The sequence below is a fragment of the Haliotis rufescens genome, unplaced genomic scaffold, assembly GCF_023055435.1.
Source record: "Haliotis rufescens isolate VD_foot unplaced genomic scaffold, xgHalRufe1.0.p SCAF_3, whole genome shotgun sequence".
Taxonomy (NCBI): Eukaryota; Metazoa; Mollusca; class Gastropoda; order Lepetellida; family Haliotidae; genus Haliotis; species Haliotis rufescens.
The window spans coordinates 29,918,510-29,936,998 of record NW_025964001.1 but is presented as its reverse complement, the minus strand read 5'-3'; the positions used below and the strand labels follow the sequence as shown (position 1 = coordinate 29,936,998).

General features: G+C 39.4%; 1 protein-coding gene across 1 annotated transcript in view; it reads left to right on the top strand.

Annotated features, from left to right (window-relative positions):
* Window positions 1–130: 130 nt before the first annotated feature.
* The window catches only part of LOC124145618 (general transcription and DNA repair factor IIH helicase subunit XPD-like), a 38,674-nt gene continuing 20,315 nt past the window's right edge, over window positions 131–18,489 (top strand). Inside the window, exons 1-18 of the mRNA XM_046515461.2 lie at window positions 131–235; window positions 2,032–2,131; window positions 2,923–3,000; window positions 4,197–4,259; window positions 5,257–5,370; window positions 6,839–6,955; window positions 7,059–7,112; window positions 7,689–7,751; window positions 8,528–8,651; window positions 10,096–10,192; window positions 10,687–10,796; window positions 10,950–10,973; window positions 12,389–12,557; window positions 13,590–13,708; window positions 14,579–14,718; window positions 16,281–16,382; window positions 17,541–17,604; window positions 17,940–18,031. Of these exons, the coding sequence (XP_046371417.1) occupies window positions 231–235; window positions 2,032–2,131; window positions 2,923–3,000; window positions 4,197–4,259; window positions 5,257–5,370; window positions 6,839–6,955; window positions 7,059–7,112; window positions 7,689–7,751; window positions 8,528–8,651; window positions 10,096–10,192; window positions 10,687–10,796; window positions 10,950–10,973; window positions 12,389–12,557; window positions 13,590–13,708; window positions 14,579–14,718; window positions 16,281–16,382; window positions 17,541–17,604; window positions 17,940–18,031 (1,635 nt within the window). The 5' untranslated portion in view covers window positions 131–230. The remainder of the gene's footprint in view (window positions 236–2,031; window positions 2,132–2,922; window positions 3,001–4,196; window positions 4,260–5,256; window positions 5,371–6,838; window positions 6,956–7,058; window positions 7,113–7,688; window positions 7,752–8,527; window positions 8,652–10,095; window positions 10,193–10,686; window positions 10,797–10,949; window positions 10,974–12,388; window positions 12,558–13,589; window positions 13,709–14,578; window positions 14,719–16,280; window positions 16,383–17,540; window positions 17,605–17,939; window positions 18,032–18,489) is intronic.

Genomic DNA, 18,489 nt, shown 5'->3' with positions numbered 1-18,489 from the left:
TTCTTATTGTGGGTTTAAAATATAAAGTAACTGACTACTACAATCACAGATGAACGTTCTATTTGGTACACGAGAGTCAAAGACAGACGGAGAAGGTGTTATCATTTTACAGGTAACTAATGATATTACACCACGCACCTGTATCCGGTGTACACTTCCGGAAAGCATGTTTTGCTGTGTTTGCAAGTAGTGTCAGAAGATCAATTTGTTGCCGTGACAAGCAATCTACAATGAAGTACGCTTTATGTCGTTATGTTTACGTCAGTTTCTGTCGAATTTTGTTGAAAGGAATTTTCTGAATAGTGATTTTGGATTTTTATCAATTTTCACTCTGATAACATTTAAAAGGGTTACTAATCTCTGGCTTTTTCACGGCTGTCTAACACTGCCCGTTAGAGCTCACTAGCTGCCGTGAGTCGATTTGCTCGCTAACGCAAATGAGCCTGACAAGAGACTGGTCTACCTACTGTAAGGACAGTGGAAATAAACTTTGAATCAATATCTATACACATTTCTGAACACTGATTCGTTATAGCACGGACCTATACAAGTCCGTGGTTATAGCAATATATGTGTGATCGGACCCCTGAAGATTCCGGGGTAGAATAGGTCTTCAGCAACCCATACTTGCCGCAAAAGGCGACTATGCTTGTCGAAAAAGGGATTGGGTGGTCAGGCTCACTGACTTGGTTGATACATGTCATCGATCCAAATTGTGTGGATGAGTGCTCATGATGTCAATCACTGGATTGTCTGGTCCAGACTTGATTATTTTACAGACCGCTTGAATATTGCTGAGTGCGGCGTTAAACAATAAACAAACAAACATATGTTTGATGTATGAAGGTTTTGATATTACAAAGGATGCATGTTAATTAATTGCATGTTAATTAAGGTTCTTTGTACAGCTGAAGCAGTACCGAATATTGTCCCTTTATGTGTGTATTTATGGATACATTCCTCGAAACAAGGTATCTGCCAAATATTTTATACATAAAACTTTGGTGGGTTGAATTACACTATTTACATTTTGTTTTCGTTCATTTTCTGTAGCATTGAACAGGGTCATTCATGTTCCTCTGCATTTTCTTTGGGAAGTTTTCTGAAGCAAGACACACGACACTAAGCATTGCTAAGTTGTTGTTTTTACAAGCCTTTTCATTTGTAGGCGTGTATATCATTTGTATACCGGGTATGTTATAACCTGATAGCCAATGTGTAAAATGTTATTCACTCAGGCAGTTATAAAATATCTAAATATTTCAGTCATTTTACAAATTGACTGAAAATTATTAAGACGTTCAAAAGAGCTTAAAAACATCACAATAAAGTAATTAGGCTAGGATTAGAAGCCAAAAAATATGGAAATGTACTTTGATTTTCGTTTTCTTTTAATCCTATCATTTTCAGTATAAACTGGGTGATGAAATTAAACATCTAGATGTTTGGAATTCATCATTACAACAGCGTAATGGAATTATTTTTCGTTCATTTTTTGAAAGAACTGCATATTTAGGTGTTTAATAAATTGCCTTAGTGATAAGTTTAGTCATTTAACACATTGACTATAACATATACACGATAAAGTAAGCAATTCTCTGATGAAATATTTACTTTGAGTTGCAGTAGTGTAAATGGAAATCGCACAATACCAAACATCAAAACTTCATCACCATTACTGATGCTACCCCCAAAGATGTCTACATTTCCTTATTATGTCAAGACAAAACTGTATTTCATTTTGTTGACCAATGTTACGATACACCCTTATTCTATCAATAAAAGCAACAAATGCACTTACGTTTTGCGCAGCACAGGTCACGAACTAGTCAAGATTTCTGGGATATCATCTCGGTATCCACAGAAAAAATACAATAACGAAGGCAACAACCAGACCCGGTGAAATGTCGGAGATCAGTAGTCCTTTAACTTTGAACAGTAATATATCGTTAGTTACATGGCTAATCTCTGTACAGATGATTCAACATATGATATATGCTATCAAAATCTGTAACATGTTTACAATTCCAGGTTGAATGTAGAGGGCCTGTTAGTGTACTTTCCCTATGATTACATCTACCCAGAGCAGTATTTGTACATGGTGGAGCTCAAGCGTTCTCTGGATGCAAAGGTAACAGTTCTGGTACTAGTAGTGCGGTGTTTCCTCAGATTGATGTTCACCCCAAAATATAAGATATCAGAGAACATAAAGAAGAAAATTGAGCTTCGTTTAACCTTTAAACTTAAAACCCCTAAATCTTTCCATAATATCTTTAAAGGGAGGGTCATGGTAGATATGGGTACAGTCAAGTCACGTTAATCCGGAAAGTGTTAATATGGAGAGTCAACCTTCCAGACGATTACTGCTGGGAATGTTTACAAAATGGCATAACGTCTCAAGCATGATTTGTTAATTAGGCAATTTGTTAATCTGGAAGTTCCCCATCTACCATCCATTTTAGTGGGGCTTTACTGTGTCAGAATTTGACATAGTTTCCTGTCCCCTAGTGAAAATATTGTTGAAGTACTGAAAGCAGTTCTTGGTATATGCATGTTTATATATTTTACATAAATAAACTGGAGTGGAAAGAGCTGTGGACAAGTTGGATATAACCATGATAACTCATGGTGTCCACCGGTCAGTGGGGTGGCCTAGTGGTTTAAGCGATCACTCACCAAGCCGAAGACCTGGGTTTGATTCCCCACATGGGTGCAATGTGTGTCTCCTATATTGAACTTATCTGGCTTGTTAGACAAAGATAAAGCAGAACAGCCTAAAATGTCTCCAAGATTAGCTTTGATAACACAGATATGGATGGATGGATGGATGGATGGATATACCGTTGATCGTGTTTATTGTTGAAGTTACTTGCCAACACTTTTGTCTCAGTCAACAATTGCTTCCCTATGTTATATCTTCAGGGCCACTGTGCACTTGAGATGCCATCAGGAACAGGCAAGACAGTGTCACTGCTCTCGCTGATCATCTCCTACATGAGGGTAAGGCCATCTCCTGTACATCTGCTTTACCAATATAATAATAATAATAATAATAAGTAGAGGAACGATACACTGATGTATTGGTGGGTCGCGATTTTTTACTTCTCTATATAAGTATCGATTACAATCACACACAAATTAAAAGTATCGATTCTTACCTTAAATGTATTTTTTTTTATAAATGTTACACCAAACACTAATACTAGTAAAATTGAGTAGTAAAAACGTAAATATTTTCATCCATTGCGCTATACTTGACACTGCCAACTGTGAATTGTGGGTGTGGCAGGTATTTGGCTATCCTGTCTATGAAAAAGGTGGCTCATGCAGCACCTGCATGTAATGTGATACATATCGGATCTTGAGTAAGGTATCGCGATACGTATCATATTGCACAGTTGGTGTATCATTCCAGTCCTAATTTTGATAATAGTAATAATCCATTTATGTGGCACTGTACTGCATGCATCAGTATAGTTTTAGCATTTAGACATTATTACCCCAGTCAATGGACAAGTGTGCACTTGATATTCATTCTCAGCTACCTGGGGAGTATGAAACCCCTGCTGTCTGAGCACTAGAAGGTTAACTGTGAATACCATCTCATCCTACCGGGTACCCATTCACTGCTGGGTGAACAAACCACAATTATGAACAAAGTCACTTGTGCTTCAGTGTGGGTCAGGACAGAAGCCCCAGAACTCTCTGGAGTCACCTTGGTGATCACGTTCACCCATCGAAGGACTCTCTGAGACCAACGTTGATTAACTGATATGTGACTCGTGCACTGTGCACAGGAGCAAATGCCATCACCATTAGCTGAATATTGAATGTCATCTTCAGCTAAAAGAATTGAACATTGTTGAACATTCTCTTTAGCATAAAGTATTGAACATCATCTGTCATGTCTTGAATGTCAGGGGGCGGTCGGGTAGCCTAGTGGTTAAAGAGTTAGCTCGTCACGCCGAAGACCCGGGTTTGATTCCCGACATGGGTACAATGTGTGAAGCCCATTTCTGGTGTCCCCCGCCGTGATATTGCTGGTATATTGCTAAAAGCGGCGTAAAACCATACTCACTCACTCACTCACTCTTGAATGTCAGCATTGTCTGAGAGTATGGAGCATCATCAGGGGTTGAGTGTGGTGAACATCACTGTCAGCCAACTGAATGAGAAAGCCCTTCTTCCTTTTCAAGGCTCACCCTCTGGAGGTCAGCAAGCTCATCTACTGCTCCAGAACAGTGCCAGAGCTGGATAAGGTAATAACTCACTTAACTTTATGTAAAACAGTGTTGAATGTTCAAGGTGCGTTGTTAGCTTTTGATAATTTTATATTTTATTTGATACATGATTTTTATTTGATAGTTGATATTTGGAAATGAAGTAATCATGTTAATAAATGGGAGATGTGTTCCCTAATGATGTTCTTAGCCATCAGCAGAAAATAGATTGGTCAGTTTTGAGTGCAAAGAGAGCTGATCTGTCAACATGATTAATGTGTTTAGCATTAGTCAATTTAGTGTCAAGGTAAACACACAGCAGTTGGGAAATGTTAAGATAAAAGTGTAAGTGTGGTCTTGGTGTAGAAATGTATATGAAAATGCAATAAAAACATCAGCCGTCCAAAGAATTAATCTGATCCTGGAACTTTTAAGTGAGTGTTATTCTGCTCGTTGCTTTTGAACTGCCTCCATGGTGTAGTGGATAGAGTGTCTGCCCAAAGAGCCGAAGGTCGGTGGTACCATTCCCAAAGACATTAAAATATGTTACTTGTTGTTACCCTGTCTGGCATTCAGTATTAGTGGGGTAAAACAAGGACTGGTCAGCTCGGAGTCAGTCTACTGTGTCTGAGTGGGCTGTCCATGTTAAAAACTGAAGCATGGTATCTCAGTGAACTAGCAATATAAAACCAGCAAGAGTCAGGACTAGTTCAAGCAGCCACACATACACGTGCATGCATGTAGAAGTGCAACAATCTTGATGCGGTGTTAAACCCCATTTCACCACACCTCACCTCACCCATTTGTTTTCCTACCTATATTATATACGGTATTAGTTGTATCTAAATGCAGGTAACTGCAGATGTCCAAACAACAGGATTTTAAGAACTAAATTGCTGTTTATCATCCATGCCATTTTTATATTTATGATGTAGAGATTCTTTTAATTTTCATCATGTCTAACATGAAGTAGGCTCACAAATTTGAGTGTAAATGCAAGTTTCTAATAGCAATAGGACTTCATTTGTTACTTAAGGTTGTGGAAGAGCTGCGTAACTTGATGAAGTACTATGAGAAGGAAACAGGTGAAGTCCCCAACCTGCTTGGCCTGGCCCTCAGTTCCCGTAAGAACATGTGTGTCCATCCTGAGGTGAGAACGTTGAGTTTACCATAGTGTCCATCCTGAGGTGAGAACGTTGAGTTTACCATAGTGTCCATCCTGAGGTGAGAATGTTGAGTTTACCATAGTGTCCAACCTGAGGTGAGAACGTTGAGTTTACCATAGTGTCCAACCTGAGGTGAGAACGTTGAGTTTACCATAGTGTCCATCCTGAGGTGAGAATGTTGAGTTTACCATAGTGTCCATCCTGAGGTGAGAACGTTGAGTTTACCATAGTGTCCATCCTGAGGTGAGAATGTTGAGTTTACCATAGTGTCCATCCTGAGGTGAGAACGTTGAGTTTACCATAGTGTCCAACCTGAGGTGAGAATGTTGAGTTTACAATAATGTCCATCCTGAGGTGAGAACGTTGAGTTTACCATAGTGTCCATCCTGAGGTGAGAAAGTTGAGTTTACCATGGTGTCCATCCTTAGGTGAGAACGTTGAGTTAACCATAGTGTGGGTGTGTGGATCAGAAATAATTGTTTGTTCGGCATTTCTTAGAAGTTGACAGACGACAGTGTTGACTAGGGCTGCAATGAATACACTATGAGGCGAGTACAATTTGTATCACAAATATGGTGTAACGAATGCGAATATTAATTCACGAATACAATAACAAGTCAGCAGTTGATGTATTATTTGTTATATTCAATGAAACAAAAGCAACACAAATTATTTGACATGGTTTGTTAATTATTAATATATTATACATTTATATGCTTCACTTATCCAGGTACTAGTATCTGCTCAAATGTGACAATGACCAGTGACCACAATACTGTCAAATTAAATATTATAAGAGTGTTGAAATCTGGTTTGTTAAATCTTTATTAGAAATAATGACTTTTTCATTATAATTACAACGTTTTTCATCTTATATTTTTGAATATCTGCGAGTACCGGCACATGTCTTGCAGTCCGACTTCGCAGTGTTTTTTGCCTTTCACTTCCTGGTTCGGCTTATCCGCGGGTCATATCATTTTCTTTCGCATTTCAATGGTCAAGTTAACACCTCAGCTTATCTACGGGGTCGGCATATCCGCGGTCATATACGGTATGCATATAATATGTTCTTATGGATATTTTTAGATACAGGGTATGTAAATGAACATGACTGCATATTCATCATGTTCATAAATATTTGATTCTATTGGTCACGAATAAAGAATTCAATTCATGAATGGATACGGTTCGATTCACTGAATATGCGAGTGAATCGTTACAGCCCTAGTGTTGACACAATTTATGGATAACAGATTGTTTATTATACCGTAATAATGATGTGCCAGTATACATCCTTATACCATTGACAGTGCAGTAGGGATCGGGAGGTTGACAATTGTATAAGGATCTATACCGGAAGTTCACTATTAAAGTGTAATAAAAAAGTTTTGATCCATAATTGTGTCTACTTTGTAATCAGAAAGAATGTTGAAAAGTTTGTTACTGAATCAGATTGGGCGTGAAAGAGATGGTAAGGTCGTGGATGGCCGATGTCACAATCTAACAGCATCCTTTGTCAGGACCCGGCACAAGACAGACCCCACTGTGCCAGTTTGTGACTTCTATGAGGTGAGTTGTTGAGGTGACATTCAAATTGTACTCTAATAGAGCTGTCGATTCCTGACAACATCAAGTGTTGTAACTTGTAATAAATGTGTGATTGCTGTTGCAGAGTTTTGACCAACATGGGAGGGAAGTACCTTTGCCGCCAGGTGTATACAGCCTGGTAAGTAGGACTGCCTGGTCTGCACATCTTAGAGGTGGTAGTTTGTAAATTTCCTTGTAGTTAGTCTATGTATATGTTTGTTAGCATCATTAAACACCTAGCCTGGGATGGTGGGGTAGCCTTGTGGTTAAAGTGTTCGCCCGTCATGCTGAAGACCCGGGTTTGATTCCCCACATGGACACAATGTGTGAAGCCCATTTCTGGTGTTCCTTGTAGTAAGTCTATGTATATGTATGTGAACATCATTAAACACCCAGCCTGGGATGGTGGGGTAGCCGTGTGGTTAAAGTGTTCGCTCGTCATGCTGAAGTCCCGGGTTCGATTCCCCACATGGACACAATGTGTGATGCCTATTTCTGGTGTTCACCTGCCATGATATTGCTGGAATATTGCGACAAGCGGCGTAAATCCACTTGCTCCACACCCAGCCATTTTGACCATGTAACCATTTTGGTCATCTCATGTATGACAAATGTAAGTCATCACAAGGTTTCAATCCATGTAAGCAAATTTGACACTGAAGTTCCCCTCACACTATAACTTGGTTACCATAGTAACTGTTTTTGTTTATTCCAGGATGATATGAAAGAGTATGGCAGGAAGAAAGGATGGTGTCCATATTTCCTGGCCAGATACGCAGTGAGTTGATGCAGGGGCTGTCTGTACTACAGACATGATTGATAATGATAGAATATTGATGGAGTGGTGTTCTGCCCTGTATTATGAGGAACTACTGTTCATATTGGTGGAGCTTGAATCCTGGTTCGCCCTGATTGTTTCAAGGTGTGTCGGCACCATACCCGTGATCGTGGGTTTCACCAAAGTGGTAAACGTCTAAGATCTGCATCACTTTGGGCTTTTGTCCCACATTAAGCTGACACGCTGTGATGTAACTGGAATACTGTTAAAAGCAGCGTTAAACCCAACTCACTCACTCATAGTGGTGGATGACACAGTATTAAAAGAAGCAAGATTATTTAGTCTGCAGTGAGCTTCACCTGAATGACAGTAATTATTATTTTGTCAAATTGACACGAGAGATGTCAGACAGGTCAAAAGGAAAAAGAAGTTTGATTGTTGTTTGACGCCACACTCAGCAATATTCCAGCTTCATGATGGCAGTCTGTAAATAATCAAGTCTGGACCATCATCATCCAAACTTATGTGTCATATTGTGAAAAACGACACAGAAGCTTTCATCATGTTCAGCATCCAAACTTATGTATCATATTGCGGACAAAGAAGTGCATTGTGTGACTTTGGTGTATCGCGTGTGACTTTGGTGTGTTGCGTGTGACGGTGTATCGCGTGTGACTTTGGCGTATTGCGTATGACTTTGGTGTATCGCTAGAATGCATCCTACGTGTTGAGACAGGTATAGGCTGAAGCTGATGATGTGTCTTGTCTGTCCCCAGCTCTCCCATGCCAATGTGGTAGTTTACAGCTACTACTATCTACTCGACCCCAAGATTGCCGAGACAGTGTCCAAAGAACTGTCAAAAACAGCAGTTGTTGTGTTTGATGAAGCCCACAATATAGGTAAGACTCAAGTAGGAGACTAATGCAGTTTGTCATTATGATAATTATCCCCCGCCCAACAAAGTTGGCGGGGGATATAGAAACGGGCTCCGTCCGTCCGTCCATCTTTACGTCTGTCCGTCCGTCCGTCACATTTTGTTTCCGGAGCATAACTCAGAAACCGTTCAATATTTTTTCATCAAACTTTGCAGATCTGTCAGGTACATGCTGAACTGGTGCCTTTTGCTATTTAGAAATTTTAGAAAATTTTTTTTTTTACGTTTCCATGGCAACAAGATGAACTTGGGTTCTGTGAGGGTAGGGTTCGTTTCCAGAGCATAACTCATAAACCGTTCAATATTTTTTCATCAAGCTTTGCAGGTCTGTCAGGTACGTGCTGAACTGGTGCCTTTTGCTATTTAGAAATTTTAGAAATTTATATTGTTTTACCTTTCCATGGCAGCAAGATGGACTTAGGTTCCAAACTCTTCTTTTTTTTACAATTTCCATGACAAGGGGGGGGGGGGATATAGCCACGTTAGTGGCAAACTCTTGTTTAATATTTTAGTTTGTGCAACGACAACAGAACTTACTCATGCATATATAGTTCTCGACAATACCATGTCAGCCACCCCATTACTGTTTTAATCAACATGATTCCCAACACCACTATCGTCTAAACTTTTTCTGTCAAGATTATGATACAGTAATTCTTTCCCACAATTCCACTTCCAAACAGTCTGCACATGCCCAATAAGGCGGACATGACATCACAGTGTTCACCTATATTAACCACATCAGCCTCGCACAAGTTTACAGTCTCCATTGTATCAAGCTACCGAACTGTGTAGAGTTTCGCAGCAGGCAACCGAGGCAGCCCCAATATTACACAAAACATTTGTATGTAAATAAAAGGATGTTTTTATGTACTACATGTTATGTTGTTTGTTGCACAAGCTGAAGGTTAACGTCAGGAATATAGTGGAACTTCTTCAAGTGTGTCAGGCCCAAGACATATTAGATGACTAACTTGTTTAGAATACTTCTCCAAGCTTTGTTGTTTGATTGAGATTATTCAGAACTTCAAAGAACTTTTTTTGTATGAGCTTAGGCGTTCTTTAAGCATGTTAAAGCCAAATGCAGTGTAGGACAGATGGATATATCATTCAGAAGTTGTTGGGCCTAGACACGACTTTGACACATTCAGCCATTAAGAGGATTACACTTCATGATTTGACTTGAGACTACTTCTGTGGTACAGTGGATAGAGAACTTGCCCAGAGAGCGGAAAGTCGGTGGTTAGGTCCTCGACCGTGTCGTACCGAAAGATATGAAAAATTAGGATTTTAGTACTTATTGTTACCCTGCCTGTCGCTCTCCATAAAAGGGATAAAAAAGGTTTTGTTTGAATATTGTGTTATGGGGCTGAAGGATGGGCTGACAATTTGTCCATGTTTGATTGCAGATAATGTCTGTATAGAGTCAATGAGTGTGATGTTGACAAGACGGACATTAGACAGGTGCTCCCAGAATATAGAGGCTCTCAACAAACACATTGACAGGTAGGAGGAAACTTAGCAAAGTTGGATAAAAATTGTGTTCTTTTTTTTTTTTAAAACAGATCAAGGTGCTGAATGTTGAACTGCAGTGTGAACTTTGTCTTTTAATTATTTAAAAATGCAGTGTAGTCTGTTTTAAGAAATCACACATAAGTATAACATAACCCTTACCTGAAAGTTTGAATATATTATTGAAACATACTAAGAAGACAAATGCATTTTTTGTGAAAAAATATTCAATAATTTGTCAACAAGTGTGGCATGCAAACTACAGATTAAGGTTCACTGGACAAAATAATGTCCACTGAAGTGAATATACAGATGTCACACTCCTCTAGTTTTGATCTTCTCAGCTTAATTTTTCCTCAAAACCCACAGGGTGTTTTGATGATGACTAATGTTAAATCCTTCCATACTCTTTGAGACATATTCTCTAGGTCGACACATGGAAGTGGTAATGTTGAGATCATATTACCTTCTAATACTCCCATTCTCAGGTTGAAAGCCAGTGATGCCCAAAAGTTAAAGACAGAGTACCAGCGACTGGTGGATGGATTGAGGGATGCCAGTGTTGCCAGGGAAACCGATGTCATCCTTGCCAATCCAGGTTAAAATCAATGAATGTTAAATTGGCTGTGGGAGACTTAAAAACTTGGAGTAATAAACAAGCCAGGAGTTTAAAAATACAATGGAAACCCGTTTATTTTTCTGAATAATTTTCCTTCTCACAATTCATATGTATACATCTATTGTGTTTCAGTACTACCAGATGAAATTCTACAAGGTAAGCCCTACACCTTTCCTGTTATATTTGACCCGTGAAGATTCCGGGGTAGAATAGGTTTTCAGCAATCCATGCTTGTCGTAAAAGGCGACAAACGGGATCGGGTGGGCAGGCTTGCTGACTTGGTTGATGCATGTCATCGATCCCAATTGCGTGGATTGATGCTCATGATATCAATCACTGGATTGTCTGGTCCAGACTCGATTATTTACAGACCGCCCTCATATAGCTGGAATATTGCTGAGTGCGGCATTCAACAACAATCCAATCCAATACAATCCAATAAAATCCAATACAATCCTGTTATATTTGTTCATGTCCTTCATTCTAGATCAGGGGCGGTCGGGTAGCCTAGTGGTTAAAGCATTCGCTCATCACGCCGAAGATCCGGGTTCGATTCCCGACATGGGTACAATGTGTGAAGCTCATTCCTGGTGTACCCTGCCATGATATTGCTGGAATATTGCTAAAATTGGTGTATAGCCATACTCACTCACTCACTCATTCTGGTTCAGAGTGCATCTCGAGTAGCTGTTTAGTGTCCCCAGAGCACAGTGTAGTAGGGATCAGGGAGTTACAATATGAAAAGTACTATTCCTCTGAAGGCCATCCAACCAATAGTGTTAGGACTTGCCAACTTTCATAACTATAGAGGGGCGGTCGGGTAGCCTAGTGGTTAAAGCATTCACTCGTCACACCAAAGACCCGGGTTCGATTCCCGACATGGGTATAATATGGGAAGCCAATTGATGGTGTACCCTGCCTTGATATTGCTGGAATATTGTTAAAAGCGGAGTAAAACCATACTCACTCACTCATTACTACATAAATTAGCAACATTATCACAAGAAATTTTATTTGGAGATCAGTTGACATTCCTTTGCGTACCTTATTTAAAACAACAATATCATTTACATAGAATTAAATTTTTGTTGTGTTCATTGTAATTCCTGCATTCTGATTAGCCGAACTGGTCACGTGTTATTGCATTCATTTCCCAATGAATGTAAAAAATTAAACCGCGCCCACCGAAGCGGACTACTTTTATTACTACGGAAAGTCAGGGAATCCCAGTATTACAGTCAAGTCCCTTTCTGCTCACTTGTATCATCATGCACAGGACATTTAGTGAAATTCATGCATATTCATTGTCCAAACTATCCTTTGAGAATGAAGGCCGAGAAGGAATGAAACAGCAGACGTGCAAGCCTGCTTGCCTGTTTTGTTTCCGCTCGCTTAGGTTCCACAAATTTCATTTAAATGGTACAGTACATATTGTCAATATGTTAGGCAGATAAAATATGTCTTTTAGATTCATGTTCATATTTGTGAGGCTGTTTGTGATTATTTATTCTTTATCCTGAACCTTGATGTGGGTGTCAGTTATCCTCTGTCTCCGTGCTCTCGTTATACAGAGGCAGTTCCAGGGAATATTCGAACAGCGGAACACTTTCTCGGGTTCATGAAACGTTTTTGTGAATACATGAAAACTAGACTACGAGTGCAGCACGTGGTGTCGGAGTCTCCACCCTCCTTTCTCAAAGACTGTCTGAACAAAGTCTGCATCGAGAGGAAGCCCTTGCGGTAGGTTGTCGCTGCACTTAATCAGTGAACTTTCAAAGCAAAACATCTTTAATATAACAGACCAGTGTTCGAAATAATTATTATAATAATTATAAATATTGAAAAAACGCAAAATAAGAGACAAATCATGTCTTGATTCAGTTGAAATAATGCTAACAACTACTTGAGAATCTACAAAAACTGAATACATAAGTAGTCTTAAAAAAATTATCTTTTCGGGCAGATGAAGGAAAATGTCATGCAGCCTGACAGAAAAGTTAAGAGCCACGGGCAGGTGGTCAGGCAGTTATTTCGGACACTGTAACAGACCAAATCTTAATTCCAGAGCTGCTATAACAAATCTCAGTTCTTCATATGGATGACAAATTGTTGAATCCACAGTATAAGAAACTGATTTCGACATTTGCATGAAACATCCAGAAGGGGAGGCCTATGCTGCCTTAGTTTACATCTCAAATTCCCTGTAGGTATGATCCTTGGGCCCCGTGGGGAATCTGGGTTAGAACTGGTCCCCAGCACCGTACGCTGGTCGTGGTAGGCGACATAATGGATCGGGTGGTCAGGTTCAGTGATTTGGTTGATAGCGTGTCATTGTACCCCGATGGTGTGGATCATTGTGCACAATATCAGTCACTGGATTGTGCGGTCCAGATTTGATTATTTTAATTTAAAGGCTGTGCTGTCATATAGCTTGAATATTGCTGATTGCAATGTAAAAAACAAACACACACACACACTCGGATCCTTGGCCTCACTGGTCCACACTGTATTTTGGGCTTTCCTCCCAAATTATTCTCATACCATTTCTTATCTGGCATGTTTGAAATAAAAAATAACAAAAAAGAACCACACATTTACATAAAAATGATAAAGAAAGTGATGCTAGATTGAAAATTGTATTCGTTGTTCTCCTGATATAATATGTCACCCCACAGGGAACAAGCCATTTCACATTGTTCTGAGATGGAAAAATGTTGATCTGTTTGTGTTTGTCATGGAGAACAAATTTGAGTTATGAATTGTCATTTGTAGATTCTGTGCTGAGAGGTTAAAGTCCTTGATGCGGACCCTGGAGCTGGCAGACACTCAGGACGTCTCCGCAGTGACACTGCTCTCCAACTTTGCCACACTTGTCAGTACCTATGCTAAAGGTGGGTCCATTTTGCTCATTATTTCATATTCTTTTTCTTCACAGTGTTTAACAGGTTTCGAATCCATATGGGAGTTCCTGGGGTGAGTAGGTCCCAGTATTCCAGGCTGGTCATCAGGTGGATGATGCTTGTTGACTTGGCTGATTTTGTATTCCCAGTATTGCATGCTTGTCATCATCTTCCCAAGGCAAGTGAGTTAACTGAAAGTCCAGTTTCCACCCTTACCGAACTAGGCTGGTATTATGAATTTATATTTTGGCTGGACTAACGAGTCCAATCAAGATCGCTTTAAGAAATCAACAGCCGGTTTGTAAACTGCGATGAAGATTTTGGTTGATTGCAGGATTTGCAAAGCATGTGTACCGCCAACTTGGCGTTAACAGATATTTTCCAAATCTTTTCATGTTTTTAATCAAGGTGCTCACATTATTTGATGCACTTCACAATTTAGATCTTGATTATCGATAAGATCCTCTTGACCAGGTGCCACCATTTCGTTTGAAGCAAATGCAAGTGATATGTGAGGTCTAATCTGATTGGTCAATAGGCGGGACATAACTCGTAATAGTCACTGTTGGCATTACGATAGGGCCCAGAAATTCCAGCCTAGTTCTGCAAGGGTGGAAACAGGACGTTTATAGTCTGTTAACTCCCTTGCCTCGGGAAGATGGCTTGTCATAAGGAAGAACTAAAGAGAGTCAGGTGATGAAACTTTGGTGACTTGGATGATTTTGTTCATCATGACTTGATGATGTGGATGGCTGTCATATAAACATTTGTTTGACAATCTGATGGTAGTCATTATCATCATTAGTCTGTTGAAATGGAGAAAAGCAATACTTAGAAAATATTTTCATTGATGTTATGCAGGATTTGTCTTGATCATCGAGCCCTTTGATGACCGCACCCCAACAATCAACAACCCCATCCTGTACTTCAGTTGCATGGATGCTTCTATAGCCATCAAGCCGGTGTTTGACCGATTCCAGACAGTTGTCATCACGTCCGGGGTAAAAAGTGCCAGTATACACCTTCTGTGTTATGTACCTGTTACATAGACTAGTCAATAAAGCAAGAATTAACACTGTTTTGTCATGTGCAAGTACTCAAAATATTTTCAAAAGTTTGTACTGGTTCGTACTTTGCCTGTAGCAAGGAGACACGATCACTGTGTCAGATTAGCAAGCAGCCAATCCTCTCTGTTTACAGGTTACATGATCCTGATGAGAGGGAATCAGTAATCCAAAATCAATTTCATATTTTCAAAGACACCTTGTTGAATACTCTAATCCCAGAATACATTCCAGGTCATACAAAGACATTATAAGATTGTACTTTTTGTTACCCTGCCTAGTGTTTGGCATTAAGGGGCTAAAACAAGGACTGGTCTGCTTGGAGTGAGTATACTGTGTCGGTGTGGGGTATCCATGTTAAGCTGAGGCATGGTATCTCAGTGAGCTAGCACTATGAAACAAGAGTCCGGACTAGTACAATCAGATACATGCACACACAAGCTTGCATGTCGCTATATAAGTGCAACAATCTTGAACGCGATGCTAAACCCCATTTCATCCTACCTCACCCACAGAAGGTGACTCTACTGGGGATTTCGTGTGTGCCTGCATGGACAACCTAGTGCCTGTGTCATCCTGGCTTATTGCTGCTCATACACTCCACCACTGGTCCGTGCCTGGTGTGATGTTGCTGAAGATCATGTCGGAAACATTATGTATCTTCTGAAACCTTTTTCCTATTTTAGTAGATATTTTCTTGTTTGAGGATGTAAAAGATGTATGATCTGATTTGCATTTATTTTGAACATTTTCTCTGTTCTGATGTGGAAAAATCAGTAATTCTGATGCAAACTTGTGGAAGCTCTAAATGTCAAGTTCTGTCTTGAAAAGTCCTTGAATTTAGATTTTTGCCTTGAAATTTACCACATCTACTGATACCGTATTCGACGTAATAAGCGCCCACGGCAATATTTGCTAATATATTGGCTAGTGAATGATCCCAATAAGCACCCCTTCCGATTGATCAATGTACACTTATTTATTCGTGTATAATACACACTCGTGTGTTATATTCACCCTTAATTATGGGCAATTAAATCCTGGAAAATATATCTGACGTGTATAATACGCACACACTTTTCTTTTGTATCATTTCAGGCTGTCAGCATAAACCACGAAATTTACGATCTTTCCACTTTGGTTTTTTTCTCACCAAAATTATATTCTAATAAGAGCCCCCTATTTCTATTTTTGAGAGTGCCCTGGGTGCTTATTACATCGATTATGGTATATGTTTTCAAAATTTGATAAAACAGAATACTGTTGAACACAATTGTAAGAGTTCTGTTTATCATATTAAAAGTCAATAACAATAGAATTATCTCCCTTGTTACATTTGAATATTCCTGTAATGGTAACAAAATGAATGGAAAATTATAGAATTTTTAATTTGCATGGTCTGAAATTTGGGAGAGGCAACCTTGAAATGAAAGTTTGGCCCTGAAATTCTGTACAAGATGTAATCAAGCAATGTCAGTTACTTCCTGTTTCTTCTGCAGACATTGTCACCTCTAGATATGTATCCGAAGATTCTAGATTTCCGTCCAGTAACCATGGCAACATTCACAATGACACTCGCCAGAACCTGCATATGCCCACTGGTAAGTTCGTCAGCTGACCTACTGAGTTGAAGTATATATTCTTATGTGTTGAATCACCTTGCAGTCTATCTCTTGGATCACAGACATATCAGCCTTCGAAATTCACGCTGCTCCGCTAGTCCGAGACAACTAAGATTGTGCTGAGGACAAGTAAAAATCCAGTGATGGTAGTCCCCATAGACTAGTAGCATTTGAGGGCTATGATTCTGAACCAGTTCCCATTGTTTTTATTTTGCTACAAATTGAAACTGAATACAACAGACAGAAAATGTAAACATAGTGAAAAAATGTGTCTCGTTCAAGCAGCAGGACAAGGTACAAATTCTGAAGACAAGTGAAAAAAGGTTTCTACTCTTACTCTGGAGTTAAAAAAACACGAATTTATAAGGCTGCATATTCACTAACTCAAACATAAAGGAGAAAATCATCAACTGTAAGTTTATAAATAAACTCAAGACGTAGTTGTACTCCTTTAGACATTGACTTCTCTGGCAGACCAACATATAATGATGGGAACAAAACACATAAGAATAAACCCAGACACATCTATGATACAAGCAATTATTGAAGGATGGTCATAACATCAGACTGAGCTTGTAAATTGGTCACAATCTCTTTAAACATTTATCATTATTCTTTACACTATTCTTTCATGGGTAACCATTTTTACAGAGAGCTTTCATGATATGATGTAGTTATAGGCGCCTTCACATGCCAAAGACCCGCGAAGATACAGGGTAGAATAGGTCTAAAGAAACCCATGCTTGCCATGAAAGGCAACTATGCTTGTCGTAAGAGGCGACGAACCGGATCGGGTGGTCAGGCTCGCTGACTTAGTTGATGCATGTCATCCCAATCGATGCTCATGATGTCAATCAGTGGATTGTCTGGTCCAGACTCGATTATATACAGATCATATAGACAGTCATATAGCTGGAATATTGCTGAGTGCGGCGTTAAACAACAAACAAACAACATGCCAACACTTACTTTTGTGTAAATGAAGGAACCTTCTGTTGTTGTAATGTGTGATATTGGTGGCTGAATTCCCAGTGGAAGTAAGTGTCACTGATGATCCCCAGCATATGGTTGCCATAACTACCACCTCAGCTTCAGGGTGAGTCCAGGACTGTGATTAAATACATATTTTTCTTTCAGATTGTGAGTAAAGGAAATGATCAAGTGGCCATGAGCTCCAAGTTTGAGACAAGGGAAGACATAGGTATGTGAGTCAGTATGTGAGTCAGTATGCAGCCTGGGCCATTAGGACAGAAGTGACTATAGTTGACCTGTACATAGCATCAGGTTATGCAAGCGTGACCACTGCAGCAGAAGTCACTGTAGACAATAGCTATCAAACACTAAAGCTTGATCACATTGTTGATCCTCATAGGACAAGAGACTTGAATTATTGGTGGTCTGTCTGAACATATTACTGGCATCAGGATAAAGGTAAACTTTTTTTCACACCTACTTGCAGGGAGTACTGCTGCTACTAGTTCCCTCCACTGTTGTACAGATGATAATGTCTGGCTCATTTGGTCATAATTATTTCAGCTGTGATTCGAAACTATGGCAATCTTCTGGTGGAGCTGTCAACGATTGTACCTGATGGAGTAGCATGTTTCTTTACCAGCTATATTTACATGGTAAGCATGAAGACAGTATTGAGTTTTCACTGATAAACGACATGATAGATAGGAGTGGGTCCACAGTTTTGCTGAGATTTGCATTTTGTTTGATAAATACAGTAAGTGGATTTATTATAAATCAGGGACCGTTCATTTATTACAGGGGGGTCAGAGGTTTTTGATGCAAAAATGTACTGAAAATAATAACCCTCCTCTAATGCTTGTCATTATTTTAGATGACCCCTCATGTCCTTTTCATGACCCTCCTCGAAAAAAATAAATGTAAATTACTAGTGTAACATGTCCAGTTTTCATTATGATCCAAATATATGTGTATTATTTTTTTATGACCCTCCCCAATGTAGCTAGAGACTGTCATATTTTGTGGTGGACTCTCCCCTGATTTGCTCTGACCCCTATAGTAAATGGATGGTCCCTTAATCATGTTCATGTGTATTTTGAAGTCATATGTTTGT